At 50.0% G+C, this 18812-nt stretch overlaps 1 protein-coding gene across 1 annotated transcript; it reads left to right on the forward strand.

The window, feature by feature from the left end:
• The first annotated feature begins 1457 nt into the window (after nt 1–1457).
• DOLPP1 (dolichyldiphosphatase 1) lies at nt 1458–16761 on the forward strand. The gene is made up of 8 exons (XM_080402678.1): nt 1458–1781; nt 10094–10194; nt 11785–11869; nt 12138–12237; nt 13094–13192; nt 14535–14663; nt 15440–15529; nt 15949–16761. Exons 1-8 carry the CDS (start codon nt 1706–1708, stop codon nt 15983–15985), a joined length of 717 nt encoding a protein of 238 aa, XP_080258804.1. The 5' UTR covers nt 1458–1705; the 3' UTR covers nt 15986–16761.
• Nucleotides 16762–18812: the final 2051 nt, after the last annotated feature.

Here is an 18812-nt window from a genome sequence, read left to right on the forward strand (position 1 = left end):
TACGCTGAAGGAGCAGAGCAAAGGCTGCTCCGTGTATTGACACTTTTTTCTTATGTGCAGGAAGGAGTGGGTGAATATAGCAATGAAGCCCACAATTTTCAGTACTTGTCATGGTACATAGATCAAATGTAACCCAGTCTGCCAGCATAACTCTGCATTCAATAGCTTGGAAAGGAGGAGATTTATTTAACTTGAATAATGAAAGCAGTAAATCACTCAAGCTACCTTATAGCAGTCTTCTGCAGCGAATTGAACTTCTGCAATAAATATTTGCTCTTTCTTTCCAAATAATGAGACTTTAATGGTATTTTTCTTCTTGCAATGCCAGGAAGAGTGTCAGTTTTGAAGAGCCACTTGAAATTAATGGGCCATAATCATAACTGCTATCTGAAAACAGGTGTATTACAACTGCAGGGAAAGGAGCTCTCTCCCTGTTCTGCAATCTTACCTTAACATTTTAAGGGACAGAAATCCTAGTCCCTGTGCTTTTCTGGCATATAAAGATTAAAGGCAACCCCCTGTTTATGTTTATTGCTTCTTGCGCTGCTCTTGTGTATTTATTTTTCTGTGCATTTTGTTTTTTAAAAGAGTTAACCGTAGTGGTTTGGCCTGAAGGTGTATTTGCATTCTACAAGGTTTTTTTGGGTCACGCCGCCCATGTATCTCCCTTTCGAGGTGTGGTGCTGCTTGTGCGGAGCTCGCTCCTCTGGCTCCCCCGGTGCGCGGGGCTCGCTGGGGTCACACCGGGGTCACACCCGGGGTCACACCCGGGGTCACGAGGGCCGGTGCGGTGCCCGGAGGTGCCCGGGAGCACGGCCTGGGCCAGGCACTGCGGGGCCCTGGCAGCACCTTTACAGATGCCCCCCATGTTCCGCAGGGGCTTCGTGCCACGCTTTGTTTCCACGTGTGCGCCTTCACGCAGCAGCTGCCGGTCCTTTACAGAGCCATAACGGAGACGCGGTATAAAAATCTATCTCCTTCCTGGTATTATTTAAATAAATAATTAAAAAAAGAAGCATTTTCCGGTTCTGAGAGCTCAGACCCCACCAGTGAATCGCTCCCGCGGGGCGCGGGCCAGGGCAATGCCCCGACCGGGCCGCGGCTGCGGTATCGCCGCCTCTGGGCTGGCGGGTCCCCGTCCGAAGGCGCGTCCTTCCCCGGCCAAGGGCTAGCGGCGGCAGGGCGGCCCGGGCCGGCTTTACTCGCGGGGGGCCCGCCCCGCGGCGGCAGGAGGCCGCGGGGCGGCTGCAAGCGGGGCAGCGGCCGGGAGCGGGGCCGGCAGCGCTGTGCCAGCCGGGCGCGGCGGCCATCTTGCCCGGCGGCCCGCAGCGGCCACCGCTTCAGCCCCCCACGCCAGGCGCCCCGCGGCGCGGATGATTGGCCGAGAGCGGGCGGCCACGGAAGCTGGCGATTGGTCAATCTGCATCGCCTCGCTGCCAATGACGCCGGGCAGTGCCGCCCGCCTTTCTGCCGATTGGCTTTCAAGCTACCTGCGTCCTACTACCATTGGGCACCGGTGCCGGTAGCCTATTGGCTTCGCCGCTCCCCGGGTTGGGTTTTTAATTGGGCAGCTGTGGGTTGGCCGGCGCCTCACCTGCCGCACGGCGTCATTGGGCCGCCGCTCGCCGCGCCCCGCCCATTTGTCGCCCCGCCCCTTAAGTGCGCTCCCATTGGCCGTGGTGGCCCGGCCCGGTATCCGGGTAAGATGGCCGCAGTCGGAGAGTGCTCGCTCCCCGCGCCGTGGCGGCCGGTCTCTCTCACTCACGTCGAGTATCCCGCAGGTAAAGCTCCGCTTCGCCCCCGCCCGGCCTCCCGCCGGCCGCCGCGCCCCGCGGAGGGCTCCTCCCGCCGCCCCGCGGCGCCCCTGCGGGCCGGGTGGCAGCTGCGAGATAGTGAGCCATTGAGCGGCCGCCCTGAGGCGGGGAGCGCGCCTGCGCGCTGGGGGCGGTGGGACCCGCTGCCGGATTGTGAGCCGCGGGGGGGGATCGGCGCTGCGCATGCGCCCTGGCCGGGCGCCGTGCTCCGGGCGGCGGCGGGGCCGGGGTCCGCCCGCGCGGCGGGGTGCGGGCCTGTCCCGCCGCGGCGCCCCCCTCCCCGCCCGGCCACGTGCGGCTGCCCCGGGCCTCGAGGCGCCGGCGCCGCCTGGCCGCTCCCCGCCCCGCTGCGGCTCCCCGGGGCTGCCCCGGCCCGGGCTGTCCGGCGGCTGCTGCGGCCGCGCCGGGAGCGCGGGCACGGGCCGGCCTGTCAGCCGGCTCCCGGCAGGGCGGCGGCTGCGGGCCGGGGCAGCGCCGTGAGCCGGGACGTGCCGTGGCCTGGTGGCTTGGCGGCCGCGCCGCTGCGGGCTGTGTCCCCGGTCTGCTGGTGGGCGAGAGCAGCGGGTGTGTGCGGGCAGCGGCTGCCCCGGTAGCTGCGGTGGGAGCCCCCCGGGGGCCGTGCTCGGCCGCCGTGGCTTGGGTCAGGTACAGACGCTGGTGGGTTTTGTGGCTGCTGCTGCAATGGGGGGTAACGGGCAGCAAGGCGAGAGGTGCCGCGGCGCTAGGACCGGCCGTCTGGTCACGATCCCGGTGCGGTGTTGAGGCGGCTCTCGGGGTGGCTGGTTCTCCTGGCCAGCCCCTGCCTGGCCGTGGAGCGCTGCCGTGTGTCCTGCCCGGCAGCTGGCCCGCAGCTCCTGCTGAGCACTCCGCTCAGTCGTGCGATACCTGGAGCTTCTGAGGTGCTTTAGGGGCTTTCTGTGCTGGCTGTACCCACCTGCCTGGGAGACTGCAAATGTGGCAGCACTGGAAAGATCTGGCACTGGAGGTACATCGTGTCTTGCCCCTGCCCGCGGCGCTGCTTTGTGGCTTTCTGTGGTCCTCCGTGTGAGAGGTGGGCACTTCCTTTTTTGTTTTGCACTTTCCCTCGCCCTGCGCATTCTTCTGCTGTCCCGCTTCTCAAATGCGTTAATGTGAGAGCCTGGGGGAGACAGGAGAATAATCTTCCCAGTAGTACTGATAAATTCACCCTTGTGTCTTATCTTCTTGTCTGAACCTGGCAGAATACACAGAGCATCCTGTGTGCTGTTTGTGCGTTGATTTGGGAAACGAAGGTGGTTGCACAAGGGCTGTCTGTCAGCCCTTAAAGAATGTGACCTAACGTGATCATTCTCTCGATGTTGAGTGTTTTATAGAGGCAAATGGCAAAGATGATTATGTGGATGGGGTAAATCACCACCAAGATTAACGTTATGTATTGAGGGCATGAATAGTGCATTTGTCTTCAATAGAGAGTGTCATTATGGAAGCCTATACAGTGGAGACAAAAGACTAAAATGTTGAAACAGCTGGAGGTGCAGAAGTTTCTTAACTTGTTTTCACAGAATTGTTTAGGTTGGAAAAGACTTTTAGGGTCATTGAGCCCAACCGTTAACCCAGCACTGCCAAGCCCACCACTAAACCGTGTCCCCACGTGCCACATCTACATGTCCTTTAAACACTTCCAGGGATGGCAGCGCCGTCACCTCCCAGGGCAGCCTGTTCCAGTGCTTGACAACCCTTTCGGTGAAGAAATTTTTTCCAATATCCGATCTAAACCTCTCCTGGCACAACTTGAGGCTGTTTCCCCTTGTCCTATCACCTCTTACTTGGGAGATGAGATGGATCCCCACCTGGCTACAGCCTCCTGTTGGGCAGTTGCAGAGAGTGATCAGGTTCCCCATGAGCCTCCTTCTGTCCTGGCTGAACGCCCCCAGCCGCTCCCCATCAGGCTGGTGCTCCAGACCCTTGCCCAGCTCTGTTGCGTGCTCCGGCACCTCCGTGTCTCTGTGTCCCTTTTGGAGTGAGGGGCCCAAAACTGGACATGGGATTCGAGGTGCAGCCTCACCAGCGCCGAGCACAGGGGGATGATCTCTGCCCTGGTCCTGCCGGCCGCAGTTCCTGGTACAAGCCAGGATACTGTTGGCTGCCTTGGCCACCTGGGCACGCTGCTGGCTCACCTTTAGGCTGCTGACCAGCCCCCCCAGGCCCTTTCCTGCCAGGCACCTTGCCAGGCACCCTTCCCCAAGCCCGCAGCGCTGCCTGGGGCTGGTGTGACCCGCGGGCAGGACCAGCGCTGCCCGCACGGAGCCTTGTCGAGCCTCACGCAACTGGCCTCAGCCCAGCCTGCCCGGACCCCCCTGCCCTCCAGCAGATCAACACTCCCTCCCAGTTTGGTGTCAGCTGCGGAACTGCCTGAGGGTGTGCTCAACCCGCTCCGCTGGGTCACTGATACAGGTGCTAAACGGGGCTGCGGGGCTGCCCCCGGTGCTGGGGACACCACGTGTGACCGGCCACTGGCGGGATGTGACTCCATTCCCTGCAGCTTGTTGGGCTCAGCCTTCCAGCCAGGGTTTTACCCAGCGAACAGCACGCCCAGCCCAGCCATGAGCAGGAGAATGCTGCCATAAATGGTGTCAAAGGCTTTACTAAAGTCTAGGTAGGCAATGTTTTGGTGTAGAAAAATGAATTGCAGTAAGACGGTAGGCCTGATACTTTTACCTGTGTTTGGGGAAAGTGCTCTAACTTTATTTGGAAAGCTGTTGGTGTTCTGTCTGTGTATAGCTTAAGTCCAGGACTGTAAAGCTGCTAGGTGATGTGTATTTATAAGGCAGTGGTGTTGGCTGTATACGGAGCACGATGGAGTTAATGTATCCTTGTGCTGATAGGGAGGGATCGGAATGAGGAACAGATCCTGCTTTTACCAACATAAATTATTAAGCTGTCTTGGCATGTCATATGCTGTTGTGTGGCAAACATCTTTTGCTCTTCGCTGATCCCAGAGGCTGCTGGCCTGGAAAGCGATGTGCTGAGCCTCTGTGGCAACCAGCTTTTAAAATCTTGTGTCTTTAAATACTTCCAGTGCAGAGCTGCTGCCATCCCAGCGTTCATCTGCCGGGAGTGATGGTCCCTTTCACTGTGCCCAGGTGAAAAGCAGTCACTGCTGACTTCTGTCTGGCAGATGAAGCCCTTTATTTGGCTTCTGCTTGTAACTGTGAAGGGGAGGGAGGCGTCACCAGAAGTGTGCTCAACCTCCCTGTCTTTATCTAATGTTTCCTTATCGATAGCAATATAGTGCAAAATGCCAAACACCCATCCATGCGGCTTGTGTAGCTGCTCAGTTCTCCAGGGCTTTCTGCGATGTCAGCTTTGAGGAAGATCAAATGAGAAGCAGCGGATGAACACGGTGGTAGTCAGCTGCAAACTGGTCTGAGTAATGGCAGCCTGACTGAAATATTACCCACAGTGAACATCAAGATCAAACATAGAGAGGAAAAACCAACAGTGGCAGAGTCACTTGACAGTGTGTTAAAGTATGCTGCTGAAGAGGACAAGCTTTAAAAACATCATCCTGATACCACTTCCAGAGATGTGTGGTCCTTGAGCTTTTCACATCAGCAGCCGTACTTTGGTGAGACCAAGGAGTGATCTGGCATAGTTGCCTGCAGGTGAGCAGGAATAATCCTCCTTCTGTATGTCTTTCCTCTTCTGTATGTCACCAGTTAGCAGCTGGTGATTGCATCGGGATTGTTAAGTCCTTTGGTGGATATACAAAAGCTATGCTCTGAATATGTCTAATTGCTCTTTGAACCCGTTTTGGCTTTGGATCTTACAGTATCTTTGGTGCTCAGCTTTGTAACTGAATGTGGTAGCTGGTTTTTTTCTGCTTTTAAGTCCTGCTCAGTAACTTCACCAAACATGCTCTTTCTCATGTGCAGCAAGAGGTAACCAATGTTTGCTGTCCATTTCTTCATATTGTTCATGACTTTATAGAACTGTTGTATCCTCTGTTTTCCTTCTTCAGCTGAAGATCTGAGCTACTCAGTATTTTCTGAATGGCTGCTGTTGCATACTTGTTACTTTTGTCCCCTTTCTATTTGCCTTTTATGTGCCCTCTATCCCTTTTTTAGATGGTGACACCGGAATCACGTAATAAATTTTTGTGGTGCTGTAACAGTAGCTTCTGGTTTGCTCTTAAAAATGTTTTTGCCTTTTTGACTGCTGCAGAGTATTGGATACTACTCTGAAGGTATTGGCTCACAGTAAGCCTGAGGGCTTTGTTTGATAACAGCTAAACTAAATCCTGTCATGTTGTGTGTATAATTAGGGTTGTTTTTTCCCCGTATGCATTGCTTTGCATGGGATGACTTTGTGTTACAGACTTAAAACTCATCTTCAGGGACTTCGTGTCTGTAGGGTGAGTTTCACTGGAGAAACATTGAGTTCCTGGCTTGTTTGGTTCTTTTATTATTTGGAGAAAAGGAAAAAAACTTTCTTCTGCGCAGCTGGGCTTCTTAAAGCTCTGGGACTTTCTGCGCCTCCTCTTCCCACATGAGATAAATTCTTTAAAGAGAGAAACCTGGCGCGACAAACCCTTGCCCTGCGGAATGGCGGAGAATCTTCCCGTTTTCTGGGTTGCAAAGGATGTTTGCTGCAGCCGGGTGGAGTTGGACGGGCAAGTGTGCAGAGCCAGCCCACCAGCTGAAAAGAAAAGGTGCGTCATCAAGCAAAGGTGGTCGCGCCGTGTGTACTCTGCCTCGGCAGCTCCTGTTGCTGTTCGGTACCACCACGTGCTGCTCCTGTGGGGGTGTTTGTTCTGATAAACCTGGCTGTGACTTCTGTGTGGGGCGGTAGCTTGCCAGTCAGGGCTCGTTCTGTAGCTAAGTAGTGTCTGTTGAAAGAAGCAGATACCACTCAGTTGTCTGGCTTTTTTTAATGTGGGGTTTTATGTTTAATCTTCCTGCAGAAGTTTCATGCCTGATGCATGCCTTCTATGCCGTAATTTAAAGCCTCCTGAAGATACTGTTACTGCCCTACAGCTTGTGGTACAGAGAGATGTGCAAGTAGAGGAGATGATGATCCATCGTGCATATTTGCTGGTGTAAATAAATACACATGACACACATACACTGCGTGTTGTCTGTGCAACTTGCACGCAGACATTTAGTCAAGAACATATGACCGGCAGCAGTGCTACAAATAGATGCTTCAATAGGAAGTGGCGGTGGTGGTGAAGCTAGATCTTGCGGTAGGATGTGGTTACAGTGCTGTTGATTCACATTTTTACGTTATATACAGGTTAAGCTGATGTGGTAAAGCTTGGATATTTCCACTGAAAGAATGCTGGGTAAAATGCTGAACTGGAGCAGAAGTAGTTGCTGAATAAAGGCTGGAAAAAAAAAAAATAGCGTGCTTCTGAGAGATGTATTGCATTTCACCTATTTACCTCTGGGGTGCCTAAAAATGAGGTGGCTGGGTTTTTTATTTTTGCCTCTTGAGCCCCAAATGGTGTCAAGGGAAGGCTGGCGTTTACAAAAAAACCAGTAGAATTTAGATCAACATTAAATAGATTTTCCTTTTGCGTTTTTTTTTTTTTTCCAGAGGTTTTGCCTCTGTTCTTACTGGTTGGAGGAATTGCTTCAAAATTCCCAAGTTTAGTAAAATGGGGGAAAATTAATTTTTATGAAAAGAGAGTGGTGGACACCTACTTGCTAGATCCGAGTGGCCTTCGAGCCTTTGGCTTTTCCGCCAGTCCCCTTTCCCTGGGAATACATCTCTGAGCACGCTGGAGTGGGCAGGAGCGACACGAGTAGCTGCGCTCGGAGGCCCCAGCAGCGCTGCGCGGCGGTCGGTGCTGGGCGGTCGGTGCTGGGCGGTCGGTGCTGGCCTTCCCCTGGGAGCTGCTTTGCTGCCTTGGCTGGGGGTTTCCAGCTGCCGGGAGCTGGCGCAGGGCGCAGCCGGGCCTCAGCCGGGCACGCTGGCCGCAGCGTTGGCGTCGGGTCGCTGGCGCATCTCCCGGCGCTGCCGTCCTGGTGCACAGCTGCGTGCTCGCCTCCTCCCTTGGAAAAAGCAGCTGCAGAACGTGATTCCGTCTGGTCGCTGTTAGCCGCGGCGGTGGGAAGGAGTACTGGTGCTGCTCTGCGCTGTCCCGGGTGGGCAGCTGCCCGGCCCGCAGAGCTGTCCTTAGGGTTGCCTGCGTGAAGGACTTGGTGCTCAGCCTGCGGGCAGCGTCGGGAGCGATGGTTTCTGATGCCCCCCCTCGGGGTGCGCTGGGTGCCGTGATTTGCCCTGTATGTTGCCACGTAACGGAGGATCTTGAGTTTGGTACTGCTGATGCTATTTAAATTAAGACTACTTCCTTAAGTATTCTTCCACCATTTGCACAAGAAATAGAACCCCCCTCAGAAGATAAATAATCTGCTTTGGTTTCTACTTGAAAAAATTATGGCTTTTGGTCTTGAAGCGCTAAGCCTTTACATACCGTGGATCAACGGAGGGAATGATCTGAAACATGGCACCTCGCTCAGGGTGAGCTGTCTTCAGTCGGTAGCACTGGAACTGAGACTACTGAAAAACACTCCTCGGTCTTTCGGGGTGGTTTTGCTTGTCTGGTGGCTTGTCTCATGAATTCCCTCATCACTTCAGACAGGATTCACTTTGTTGAGAGCTTGTGATTTAGGTGAAACTATAAGGGGCTTGATTCTCTGTTGCCAGGTACTGACATTTACATCAGCTTTGCATCGCCGTAATGCATCGCTGTTCCGCTCTGGGAGCGCTTTGAACTACCTGATGCAACACAAACCTGCCATGTGGTGCAAGAAAAGTTTCCAATTCAGTGTCTTCTAACGCTTTTCATCTTAAAACCAAAACAGAACCTCACTTCAGTGAAAACCCTGTATTCTCCGGGATCTTGTCCTGCCGCTCCTTCTGGTGTTGCTGGTGTTGCAAACTAAAACTCCTGCAAATAATTCTTGCTGATGACATTGCTGGTTCCCAAATCTAACCCAGAGCCTGGAATTCCAGAGGGATCTGTGCACTGTACCTGATGTGAGCGCAGCTACCTAGCAATAACATCAGCAGCGTGAACTTTGTAGCGGTGTGGTAACTTTTTTTGTTTAATCGGCTCCAGTGTTGGGAGGCTGTTAAAGTCCAGTTTTCCAAGTGCTGTTTGAAAATGTGGGTGCGTGGGCTGGGGAGACTCCGTGTCTTGCAGTGGAATTGATCTGGGAGGGAGTCCAATGCTCAGCCTTGCAGAGGCGTCCCGTCTCCTTTCGAGGGGAGGGAGGAAGGATAAATCCATGTGGGGGCTGATCCTTTTGTGCTCAGTGGTGGGATGGAGAGGGCCTGATCTCTGAGAACCAGTATAGGAGGGACCCCGACCCTTAACCTGCTCGCTGCCTTTGTGCTGCGCTGCTGTGGTGTCTGCTGCCTTTAGAGGTTCTCTGGTAGGTAGCTCTTGCTCTTCTGGTGTGAGTTGCTGATCCTGGGGCAATGTTACTCTGATATTTTTTGGTTTCCTTGGGATTTGTGCCAACATCTTTTCTCCCGGTACTGCTGTATGTGTCCTTTTTCAGGGAACAGAGGCGGGAGAAACGCAGATCAAAGTGCATAGCTGCTCTCGGCTGTTGTTAGCCGGCTTCTGTGCCGGGGGTAGCTCGGGACGAAGGTTTTGAGGTACTTCAGGACATCTTGTGAGGTCCCACGGCTGCTCCCGGACTCTCCCTGAGGGATGAGACTGTTAGCTATTTGGGGTGGGGGGCCAAGGTCACTTCTGCGTGATACAAGTGGGCTACTGGTTAAAAAGCAGAGTCTCCCCCACCCCCCCTTATCTGCCGCTATGTTTAGGTAATTATTTCCTCCCCATTTTGCTAATGCTAGTGTTCGTGGTGACGGATTAGGGAGCTGATCCAGCTGAAAACCCGTTTTAGTAAGGGAGCGGGAAGGGATCTGTGGGCAGAGCGGCGAGAGGGGGAGGGGGAGGGAAAGGTGCTGCCTCTCCTGTCACAGCCTGTGCTTGTGTTGGATTAAAGTGACTCTGGACTCACACACATGGTCATCGTTGTAAATTGGCTGGCAGTAATCTCTGCCGAGTGATGCCAAGCTCCTCTCATCCCTGATTTTGAACCTACGCGCCAGCACTGCTGTCCTCTGTGCCTCGGCCGGTCTGTGGAAATGGGGACTTGCTGCAGTGCCCAGCTCGCCCCTGCTCTCGGGGATGCAGGGTACCAGCTGACCCGCGCTCTGGTGGCAGGCAAGTACTTGTGAAGTTCAAACTGATTTGTTTCTCTTGTTTGTTTCCCTAGGTGATTTCTCTGGTCAGCTTTTAGCTTATTTGAGTCTTGGTCCAATATTCATTATTGTTGGCTTTGTAACACTCATCATATTCAAGAGAGAGCTTCACACGGTGAGTCTTCCTCTTCCTTCCCAGCTTCTCCTTACAACAACAGCCTTTTCCTTTGTCCCCTGGTGCTCCTGTATTCACACTTCTTTTTCTCTCCTTAAGGAGCAAGCTTAGGTAAGGTGATCTTCCTGGCAAAGAACAGCAGGAGACACTTATCACCTGTTTCAGGTTAAAAGATTGCTTAGCCTTTGACTTTTCTGTTACTCTGGGGCATGTTTTGGGCATTAGGTGTCCAAAAACATCAAGAGAGATGTCTGAGGAACTAAAGAATGGGAACTCTCCCAAGATCCAGTAGGATCACAGCACTAGTAGTTTCCTGCAAGAAGGGCAGCGTATGCAGGAGGTGGTGTCTGTAGCGCAGGGGGATGTGCTTTCTCTGAACTACTGAGGCAGAAAAGGGGATTCAAAATAAAACCTTCAGATTCCCAGGGGAGTGGATCGGTCTCTAAGGGCTGCTTCCCAGCTCTGAATCTGATACCAGTGACTGGCAAGGGACTTCTTTGTAATACATAATGCTTCCTGTCTGCTCTGACAGGAGTCAGCGTCATGGATAAATTCCCTTTAGGAGGTGTAAACCTCCTGTAGCATTCGCCCTCGGTAAATAGATAAAGCAGCGGCCAGTGAAGGAGTTTGGCAGCAGATTCCTAATATAGGGCTGTGGTGTCATGGTAACCAGTGGCGCAGGGGACCCGGGAATGGGACTTGTAGGTTCCGCTGATGCTAGCTAGGAGAGGCAGCTGTTAAGTTTTGGCAACTGAAAGGTTTCTTGTTGGCCCAAAAGGGAGAATAAGCTGGAGCAACTACTGCACAAATGCATAGGTTTGGGATGCAGGAGCTTGTAAGGCATTGGTAATGAGACCAGTGTTGAGGCTGATTCCCAGTTCTTTGTGTGGGAAGTCCCTGTTGAGCTGGAGAGAGATGCTGGCTGACTTGCAGCAGCCTGACCCGTAGCTTGGGACATAGAATGAAACATTGCTTTATCATCTGGAATGGGCGGAGTATCATCATCAGCTGGGAACTTGATCACAGCAACAGGACTAATTTAGGGGAGGTGTACGGACTATGGAATTAAAGAATATATGCTACCAGTCTGGCTCAGTTCGGAGTGTGACTTCATTTTAGACTGAAGACAGCAACTACAAGATGAAAATATTCATAGAGGGAAAAGCCAGAAAGCCTAAAAAAGTCACCTTTTTTTTAAGCTGTTTACCCAGATAACAGTGCGTGCCCTCGCCCTGTTGGTCGTCGGGGAAAGACGATGCCTTAAAAGCCGCCCGATGAAAAACAAATCTATCACTTTCTGCACTTACTGGTGGAAGTATACTAACAATTGCTGTGCAGTGTCACTTTTGTCTCTTCGGTGTATCATCTGCTGAAAAGCTGCACATACACAGTATGTTGTCAAATATGCAAAGCAGGCTGAAAAAGAAATGTTTTTCTTCCTCAGGCAGGGAATTTTAAAGCCATTGGTTTTAACTCTAGTAGTCAAAAAAAGAAAATTTGAAACGTACGGTTTTGGGGGTTTGTCAACAGAGAGCCTGGTAAGTAGATGGATCTTTTAAATAGGATGACATGGTTGTCTTGCCTTCACAGATCTCTTTCTTGGGAGGGCTGGCATTCAACGAGGGAGTGAACTGGTTAATAAAAAATGTAATCCGGGAGCCTCGGCCCTGTGAAGGTATGGTATGGCCTGTTGGTGTCACGGTGTCACTTGAGTTTTGAGTGGAATGCTAACTGTGGGGGGTTAGAGGGCATTTCCCCCTTTGCCTCATGTTGGCTTTGGATGTCTGGGTGTGAGAAGGCTGGCAGAGCCATCTGAGCCGAGACGTGTGCTGTGAACTCATGTGCACGTATTCCAGCAGAGTGGTCTGGCTTCACATCTGGAGTGTTCCAGCTGCTGTCTACAGAGTAGACCTTGACCGTACTCTTTCTTCTTCTCTTCCCAGAAGCCCATTCAACAGTGACCACAAAATATGGGATGCCGTCCAGCCACTCCCAATTCATGTGGTTTTTCTCTGTCTATTCCTTTCTGTTCCTTTATTTAAGGTAAAAATTCAATGTCAGGTTTGGGCTGTTACTATGTTGAAACACCTGAAATAGATGGCTCCCTTGCTGTGTGCCACTTCAGTGGCATAATGGCCCTAGATCTGAGGAACTGCACTATTTACTGTGGCCAGGGTGGATGAAGCATGTCTGTCCCAACCTGAATGTAGGGTGGTAGTTACCATCGCTGAAAACCAGCGGGTACGGGTGGGCCTCCTGTGCCTGTCTGCGTACAGGTCTCCTGGTTCGCATTTTCTAAGCTGTGATGATCCACAAGTGTGAGGGGAGAGGGGGGGAACAGGGAGGAGGAAAAAGAGCTGCTTTCTCATGTGTCTACTCGGTTTTGCCAGTGGGGTTGTCTGCCATCTTTTAGGGTAATACCTGTTGCCCACTTGCATGACCTTTTAGTTCGTCTCCCTTACCGAGTACTGGTTTTACATGCTGTGCTGTGCTTTTCTGAAATTCTTGCTGGGGCATGGCTGTGTCTTGTGGCTCCACTTATGGAGGAGGACAAAACTCTCAGTTCCTTCTAGCTCTGTGGATGATGGAGGGACTCTGATGCCTTGGCTCCCTACTGCATATGCTCAGCATGTCCTTTTCACATCAGTCGCAGTAATTGCGAGCATTCTGCCTTCCATCACAGCAATTCCTGTTAACAGTTGGAGAGAGAGAGAGAGAAGTGTGGCTTTCTGGCTTCTCTTTAACTGCTGCCAGTGGGACAGATTGCTGCTGGGATGGTATCGTGCTGCCCATGACCCCACTGGAGTAGAGCTTTCCTAGGGTTTCAGAGGTAGTGAGGACAGAGATAAGGACTGCTCGGCTCCCTGCCACTGTGCTAATGGCTCTCCATCTCTTTCAGAATGCACCAAACAAACAATGCGAGGTTTCTGGATTTACTATGGCGACATGTGCTGTCCATCTGCCTCGTCACAGTGGCTTTGCTAGTCTCATATAGTAGGTATGGAGCAATTGTTTGTCTTATGCTCTCATACAGTCCCGTGGCCTTTATCAGCCAGCAGACCTGTCGTTCCTTATCCTGCATATCTGGTCTAATTCTCCACGACTGCACTGTACAAGTCAGAGCTTTGCAGAAGTTGCTGTGTTGCCATGAGATCCTTCAAATAAGCTACAGGTGCTACACGTGTCGTGCTTCACAGAAGCATTTGTAAAAGCCAGGATCAGCTGAGCCTTGTACCAGGTCCCCATCGGCTCCATTGCTATGCTCCAGCCTCGCTGCCTTGCCCTCTTGCCAGCACTAATCCTGAAAGCATCGCGCCATGCCTTGGCACACCAGCGTCTGCAGCATGTGGATTGCTACAGTTGATCAGTCTGATTGTTTTGCTTGAGCATTAGTTATAAAAACATTTATAGCTGTTTGACTTGCAAGATTTAGTTGTACTAAGATGAATAAAAATAATAAAACTTTAATAATTATTTTTCCCCTTTAGTAGATTCTAAAACGTATATATACACGTAGATAAAATGAGCTCCGGTGATTGATAATCAGACAAATTCAGGCTAGAAATAAGGCCATGTTTTCCACAGGAAAGTAATTACCTGTTGGCAAAGTTGACCGTACACTAGAGCTGATTCCTTATTACTGGTTATTTTTAAAATTCAGACGGGACAATTTAATGAGAGATGTATGGTCTAATTCAAATAAAAAGTAACTTGAGGAAATGCAGTGGCCTGTGCTAGGTGGAGGGTCAGATAAGATTATCTTAATGGCTTTATGATATATGCATGAAAAGAATTTTGGACGTGACTCGTGTCACTAGTGTAGCTCGTGTGCACGGATAACTTCACCGGCCGTTTATACAGATCTCTGAATGGCTGCAGGGACAGTCAGTACGCTGTGGTAGTGCAGCCTTTGCGCTGTCGCATTTGAGAGCAGCAAAATGGTAACAAAAATGCTGTCTGTGTTCTTAAAAGCCTTTAAGCCCTGGCTTTGGTGTTTTGGAGAGGACTTGTCCCGTCACTGGCTTTAGAAAAGTCTCTTGTGGGAACCAACAGTAGTTCCTCAGCTAATCCAGAGCTATAAGAAAAAGAATGTGGGGGGGCATCGAGTTAACCTCAAACTAGAAGCACTCTAAGCTGAAACTGCTGTAGCAGGAAAGACAGTTTTTCCCATTCCCACCACCACTTTTTTGCCAGCTGTTTAATGAAAGAAGTAAGACACCCACTTCGAGCATCGGGAGGATAACCTGCTCGGAGCGTCTGAGGGTCTAGCGAACGCAGCCGTCGAGTCGTGCCGCCTCTTGTTTGGAAGCCTGTCTGGTGACTGTTCTCTTCCACTACAGGGTTTATTTGCTTTACCACACCTGGAGTCAAGTCTTATATGGAGGTGTGGCAGGAAGCATTATGGCCATAGCCTGGTTTGCCTTCACACAAGAGATATTAACTCCTCTCTTCCCAAGGATAGCTGCGTGGTAAGTCTGCTTGGAGGTTTTATTCCTTGCAAGTCTGCACTCTGTGCGTTGCTGTTCTGCTCATTTAGTGAGTCCCTTGCAATGAGCTGCTAACACAGGTGTAGCAGAATTACCGGGCAACAGAAAATTTTCCTAATCAGTTGGTGTAAAAACTGTACCTGCAGCTGAAGCAAAACAAACATAGATGCTTCGGTCTCTATAATGTTAGTTGTAGCTGTACAAGCCCTGACTGTAAATGAGCTGCTCAAACTTTTAGGAACCGCCCCAGTTACAGATGTTACAACTGAAAATTCCTGGGTTCTGCTCCCCTCTTGCGTACCGACTGTTGTGTAACCTACTTGTTCCTCCGTGTTTTCTTGTGCACGAATGCACAAAGGATCATATATACTTGCCTGATACTGGTGGGGGAGAGAGGAAGGTTAAGCAATTGTTAAGGTCTGTAAAGCCCCGCCAAAGGTGTGGCAGGGTGCTGGAGAAGCTTTTCCAGCAAAACAGACCTTTCTTAATGAATGTCTAATGACCTTGTGAAATTGCAGAGCCATTTAAATGTAATATAGTCTGGAAACACTGTATAAGGAAAGAAAAAAAAAAAAAAAAAAAAGGATTTTCTTGAATAAATCTAACAAGGAGCCCATTTCCCAGCCTGAAGAGTAATAGGATGGTATTACTAAGTCTGGAGCAGGTTTTGTGCCTTTTTTTTTTTTTTTAATCAAAATTGTGGTGGAGGAAAAAAAATCTAATTATTTCTCCCTTTCCACCACCTTGTCCTTTTTCAGGCCAATTTCAGAGTTCTTTTTAATCCGAGATACCAGCCTCATTCCTAACATCCTGTGGTTTGAATACACAGTCACGAGAGCAGAGGCAAGGTAAGTTTTATTGGGGGGTGGAGGAGCTGTAGCTGCTTTGACTCGTCAGGTGCAGTTATTAATTAATTTTCTAATATGTAGATAGCTGCTGTGGGTAGAATAGAGCAGAGTAAAGAAATTCCGAGTTGTGGGTTAACTACTGCATCTGGAAGGTGAATCTGTTGGGGAGTGAGAGATTAAAATGTAGAGTGTTCCGTTTAAACAGTGTTTGAGCTCCCTAGCCCAGGTCTGTTGCAAGCAGTTGTTTATACTGGCATCCGCACCTGAGCTTGTGCACACCTGGGACAGGGTGGGTGTTCCAGGGCTGTAACGAGATGGGAGGGCTGTGGTGGTGTGCGGAGCTGAGCAGAGCCTTGCTTCAGACCTGCCTTCTGCCCGCTGGGCCGCCCCTCTCACTGTGCCTTCCGTTGCCGTTGCAGAAACAGACAGCGCAAGCTGGGGACGAAGCTCCAGTGATTTGAGAAGCGTGGGGACCAGAGTGCACGCTTTAACGGAGACAGACAAGAGCAGACCTGGGAGCAGCAAGGAGCCTTTTAACAGACGGACCAAAGGAACAGGCAGGGACCATACCCAAAACCTGAAAGCCTTTGCTCTGCTTTAGCAGCTAGCTGGATGCTCCCTGATGCATGTGGGACCGTGCAGGAGTAGAAACTCATTTTCAACACCGATGCACATTGCCAGTTGGAATGTACCATCGTGTCTACGTCAGGGGAGGGGGGAGGAAATGCCTGGTGTCATGTTCAGGGGAGGGAAAACCAAAAATGAATACTTTCTGTGACTTTTTTTTTTTTCAGCATGAAATATACACACTATTTATTTATTTTTTTAAATGGAACTATTGTTTTTGGGGTGGGTGTGGCATTGATTGTATGTTTTGTTTTTGCTTTTTTGTTTGGGTTTTTCTTTTTGGAAGAAGATGACAAAACTAATCTCAAAAAAGTCAATCATGCTTAATTAGGGCTTTTAATTTTTAAAAACCTTTTAGGAGGGAGGGGAACTAGGATGGGGGTGACCTAGGCAGAAAGGAGAGCAAGACTTTGTCCTTTCTGCAACCAGGTTGGGAGATCAAGATCCATTCCAACTGCACTTTGTACGGATAGAAAGACAGACTAAGGATCTGATTTTTAACACTAGAGACAGTTCTGCAGGGAAGCCTGCACGGGTACCATTAAAGGGGAGTGTGTGTGTAAAACAAAGGAAAAACTGAAATATATGATTACTATTTTTTTTTTTTTCCACTGCTGCTCCTGTTGTGTAATTAGCAAGAGTGTCTTTCTCAGAATCTCTTCTAGGTGGCAAGGTCATCATACATATCTCACGTTTATTCCATCTCTTCCTTTGTACTTTATTACCTCAGGGTCGCTGTGATCCGTACAGCTTCTGTTGTTGTACTGAGCGTGCTGCCGATGGCACTAGAAAGCCCATTGGTTATAAGCAGTGCTGCGCTCCAGGGAGAGGCAGCCCGAAGCCTTACAAAATTCAGTTGCTAGTCTCTGTCTTAAGCACTGGATTTTTAATTTTTTTCCTGTTAAAGCTTAAGGGAGGGATTTTAAAGAATGAACAAAGTGACAACCATTGATGAATAACAAGGCAAACGACTAATAACTAGCTTAGCTGCTGTCTGAAATATTTCTTGAAGGGTCCTGTTGGCATCCAGCTGTGAGCTCAGGTAGTGAGCTTGTCCTAGCAGAGATTCCTACCAGTTATTGCAGAGGCTTGGTTGGGGTTCTGCAGCAGTAACCTCGAGTGCTGAACTCCCGCAAGCGAGGTTTGCTTTCCTTCCTTCTTCCACTGCGATTCCTTGTTTGGCCAGTCAGCTCTCTGGGTGCTGTGTCTCTGTGGGAGTGTGCCTGCCATCTGTGTGTGCTGGTGATGCCTACGACTTCTGTGATCCATGAGTTAACCTGGCAAGGGCTATACTCAAAGTGCTTCAGGGCTGTGCATGGACACTTTCTGTATTTCTAGTATATAATGCAGCAGTTCAAGTGTAACTACAGAGAAGTATTTATTCAAAGCACAATTGACTTGAACTTTCACAGATAAAGGACAGCTTCTGAACTGGCTCAAAGGTCATCGGTGTGCCTTCGATGCAGTCATGTGAGCAGAGGTAAAATGACTGTCACATCTCAGTCTTGCTGCCTGTTTTACTATCTCCACTTTAATCAGACTCCTGCATTATAAAGCTGCTTGAAGTGAGATGTGTTTCTGTTCATCTTGATTATTTTATTTTTTTTTAATTTTTCATCTGTGCCTGTTGCCATAGGAGTTTGTGTGTCCGTATGAAGTGGGAGCTGCTGTAGAAACTGTTGGATAACCAGCATGTTAACTGTAGAAAGCAGTGATCCTGATCTAGATCAGGAACGAAGGCTGTTTGAATTTCTGTGTTTAAGTAGCTATGGGTAGTAAACTAATTGTTTTCAATTGTTACAGCAAGTATGTATTTTTTTTTTAAGAACTGTTTAGTATTTGTGTAACATGAGCAATCCTGTTAACATCTGAAGGACTCGAGCACTGGATCTGCTTTGAAGGTGCATCAGTATAAAGAGGCACCTTGCAACTTTCACAAGGACACTTGATCTGACTTAGGACAAACAGCTCTATTAAAATGAGGCAGGACATCAGACAGGGCACGTGACATGGTGGTACCGTATGTTTCAGTTTGAAAGCTGGCACTAATCACTTACGTCTTGCAAATCCATTTATTTTCTCTCTGTATCTCTCGTAAGTTAACTTGCAAAGCCAGAAGCGAGATCACAAATCTCTTCCCCAAGGACGAGGCTGAAAGAGTGGATTGTTTGAGGAGTGGCTAGCGGTTCCCTGGCCTCTCGGGCTGTACGACAGACTGCTGGAAAAACTGTATGTGGAAGCACCTATTGAGAACTAGAGCATGGGGAAGAGGTTTCACCTCCTCGTGGAGAGCAGTGTAGGGCAGAATGCTGTTCCACTTCATGTTGCCTTCAAACCCAAGGTACCTACAGTAATTCTTAGGAGTAAGGGCGAGGAAGAAGAGCTCTTGTAAGACACTGTAATAAACTCTCCTCTGTCCTCTGTGAGTTGTTTGTAAATCTGCATCTTCTGCCTACTTTTGCTGTACCTTTCCAGAAATCTTTGCAATACTCGATACGGTAGAAATTCCTTAGTGATCCCATGGATTTTCTTAATTAAATGGTGCTGTGCAGGAAAAAAATTTGAGCTCTGCCTTATTATCCTACACTTGTATGAAGTCTCTTGCCACTAGTTTTCTGAAATGGAGTATTTTCTTTGGAATATGTGGCTTTGCAAG

Source organism: Falco punctatus, assembly GCF_963210335.1.
Source record: "Falco punctatus genome assembly, chromosome: 9".
NCBI lineage: Eukaryota > Metazoa > Chordata > Aves > Falconiformes > Falconidae > Falco > Falco punctatus.

Excerpts from the sequence above, each read along its gene's own strand:
- DOLPP1 (XM_080402678.1), top strand. The coding sequence starts at position 1,706 with ATGGCCGCAGTCGGAGAGTGCTCGCTCCCCGCGCCGTGGCGGCCGGTC. Across the intron at positions 12,238-13,093 it reads TTTCTGTTCCTTTATTTAAG|AATGCACCAAACAAACAATG; the intron begins GTAAAAATTCAA and ends CATCTCTTTCAG. Across the intron at positions 15,530-15,948 it reads GTCACGAGAGCAGAGGCAAG|AAACAGACAGCGCAAGCTGG; the intron begins GTAAGTTTTATT and ends TTGCCGTTGCAG.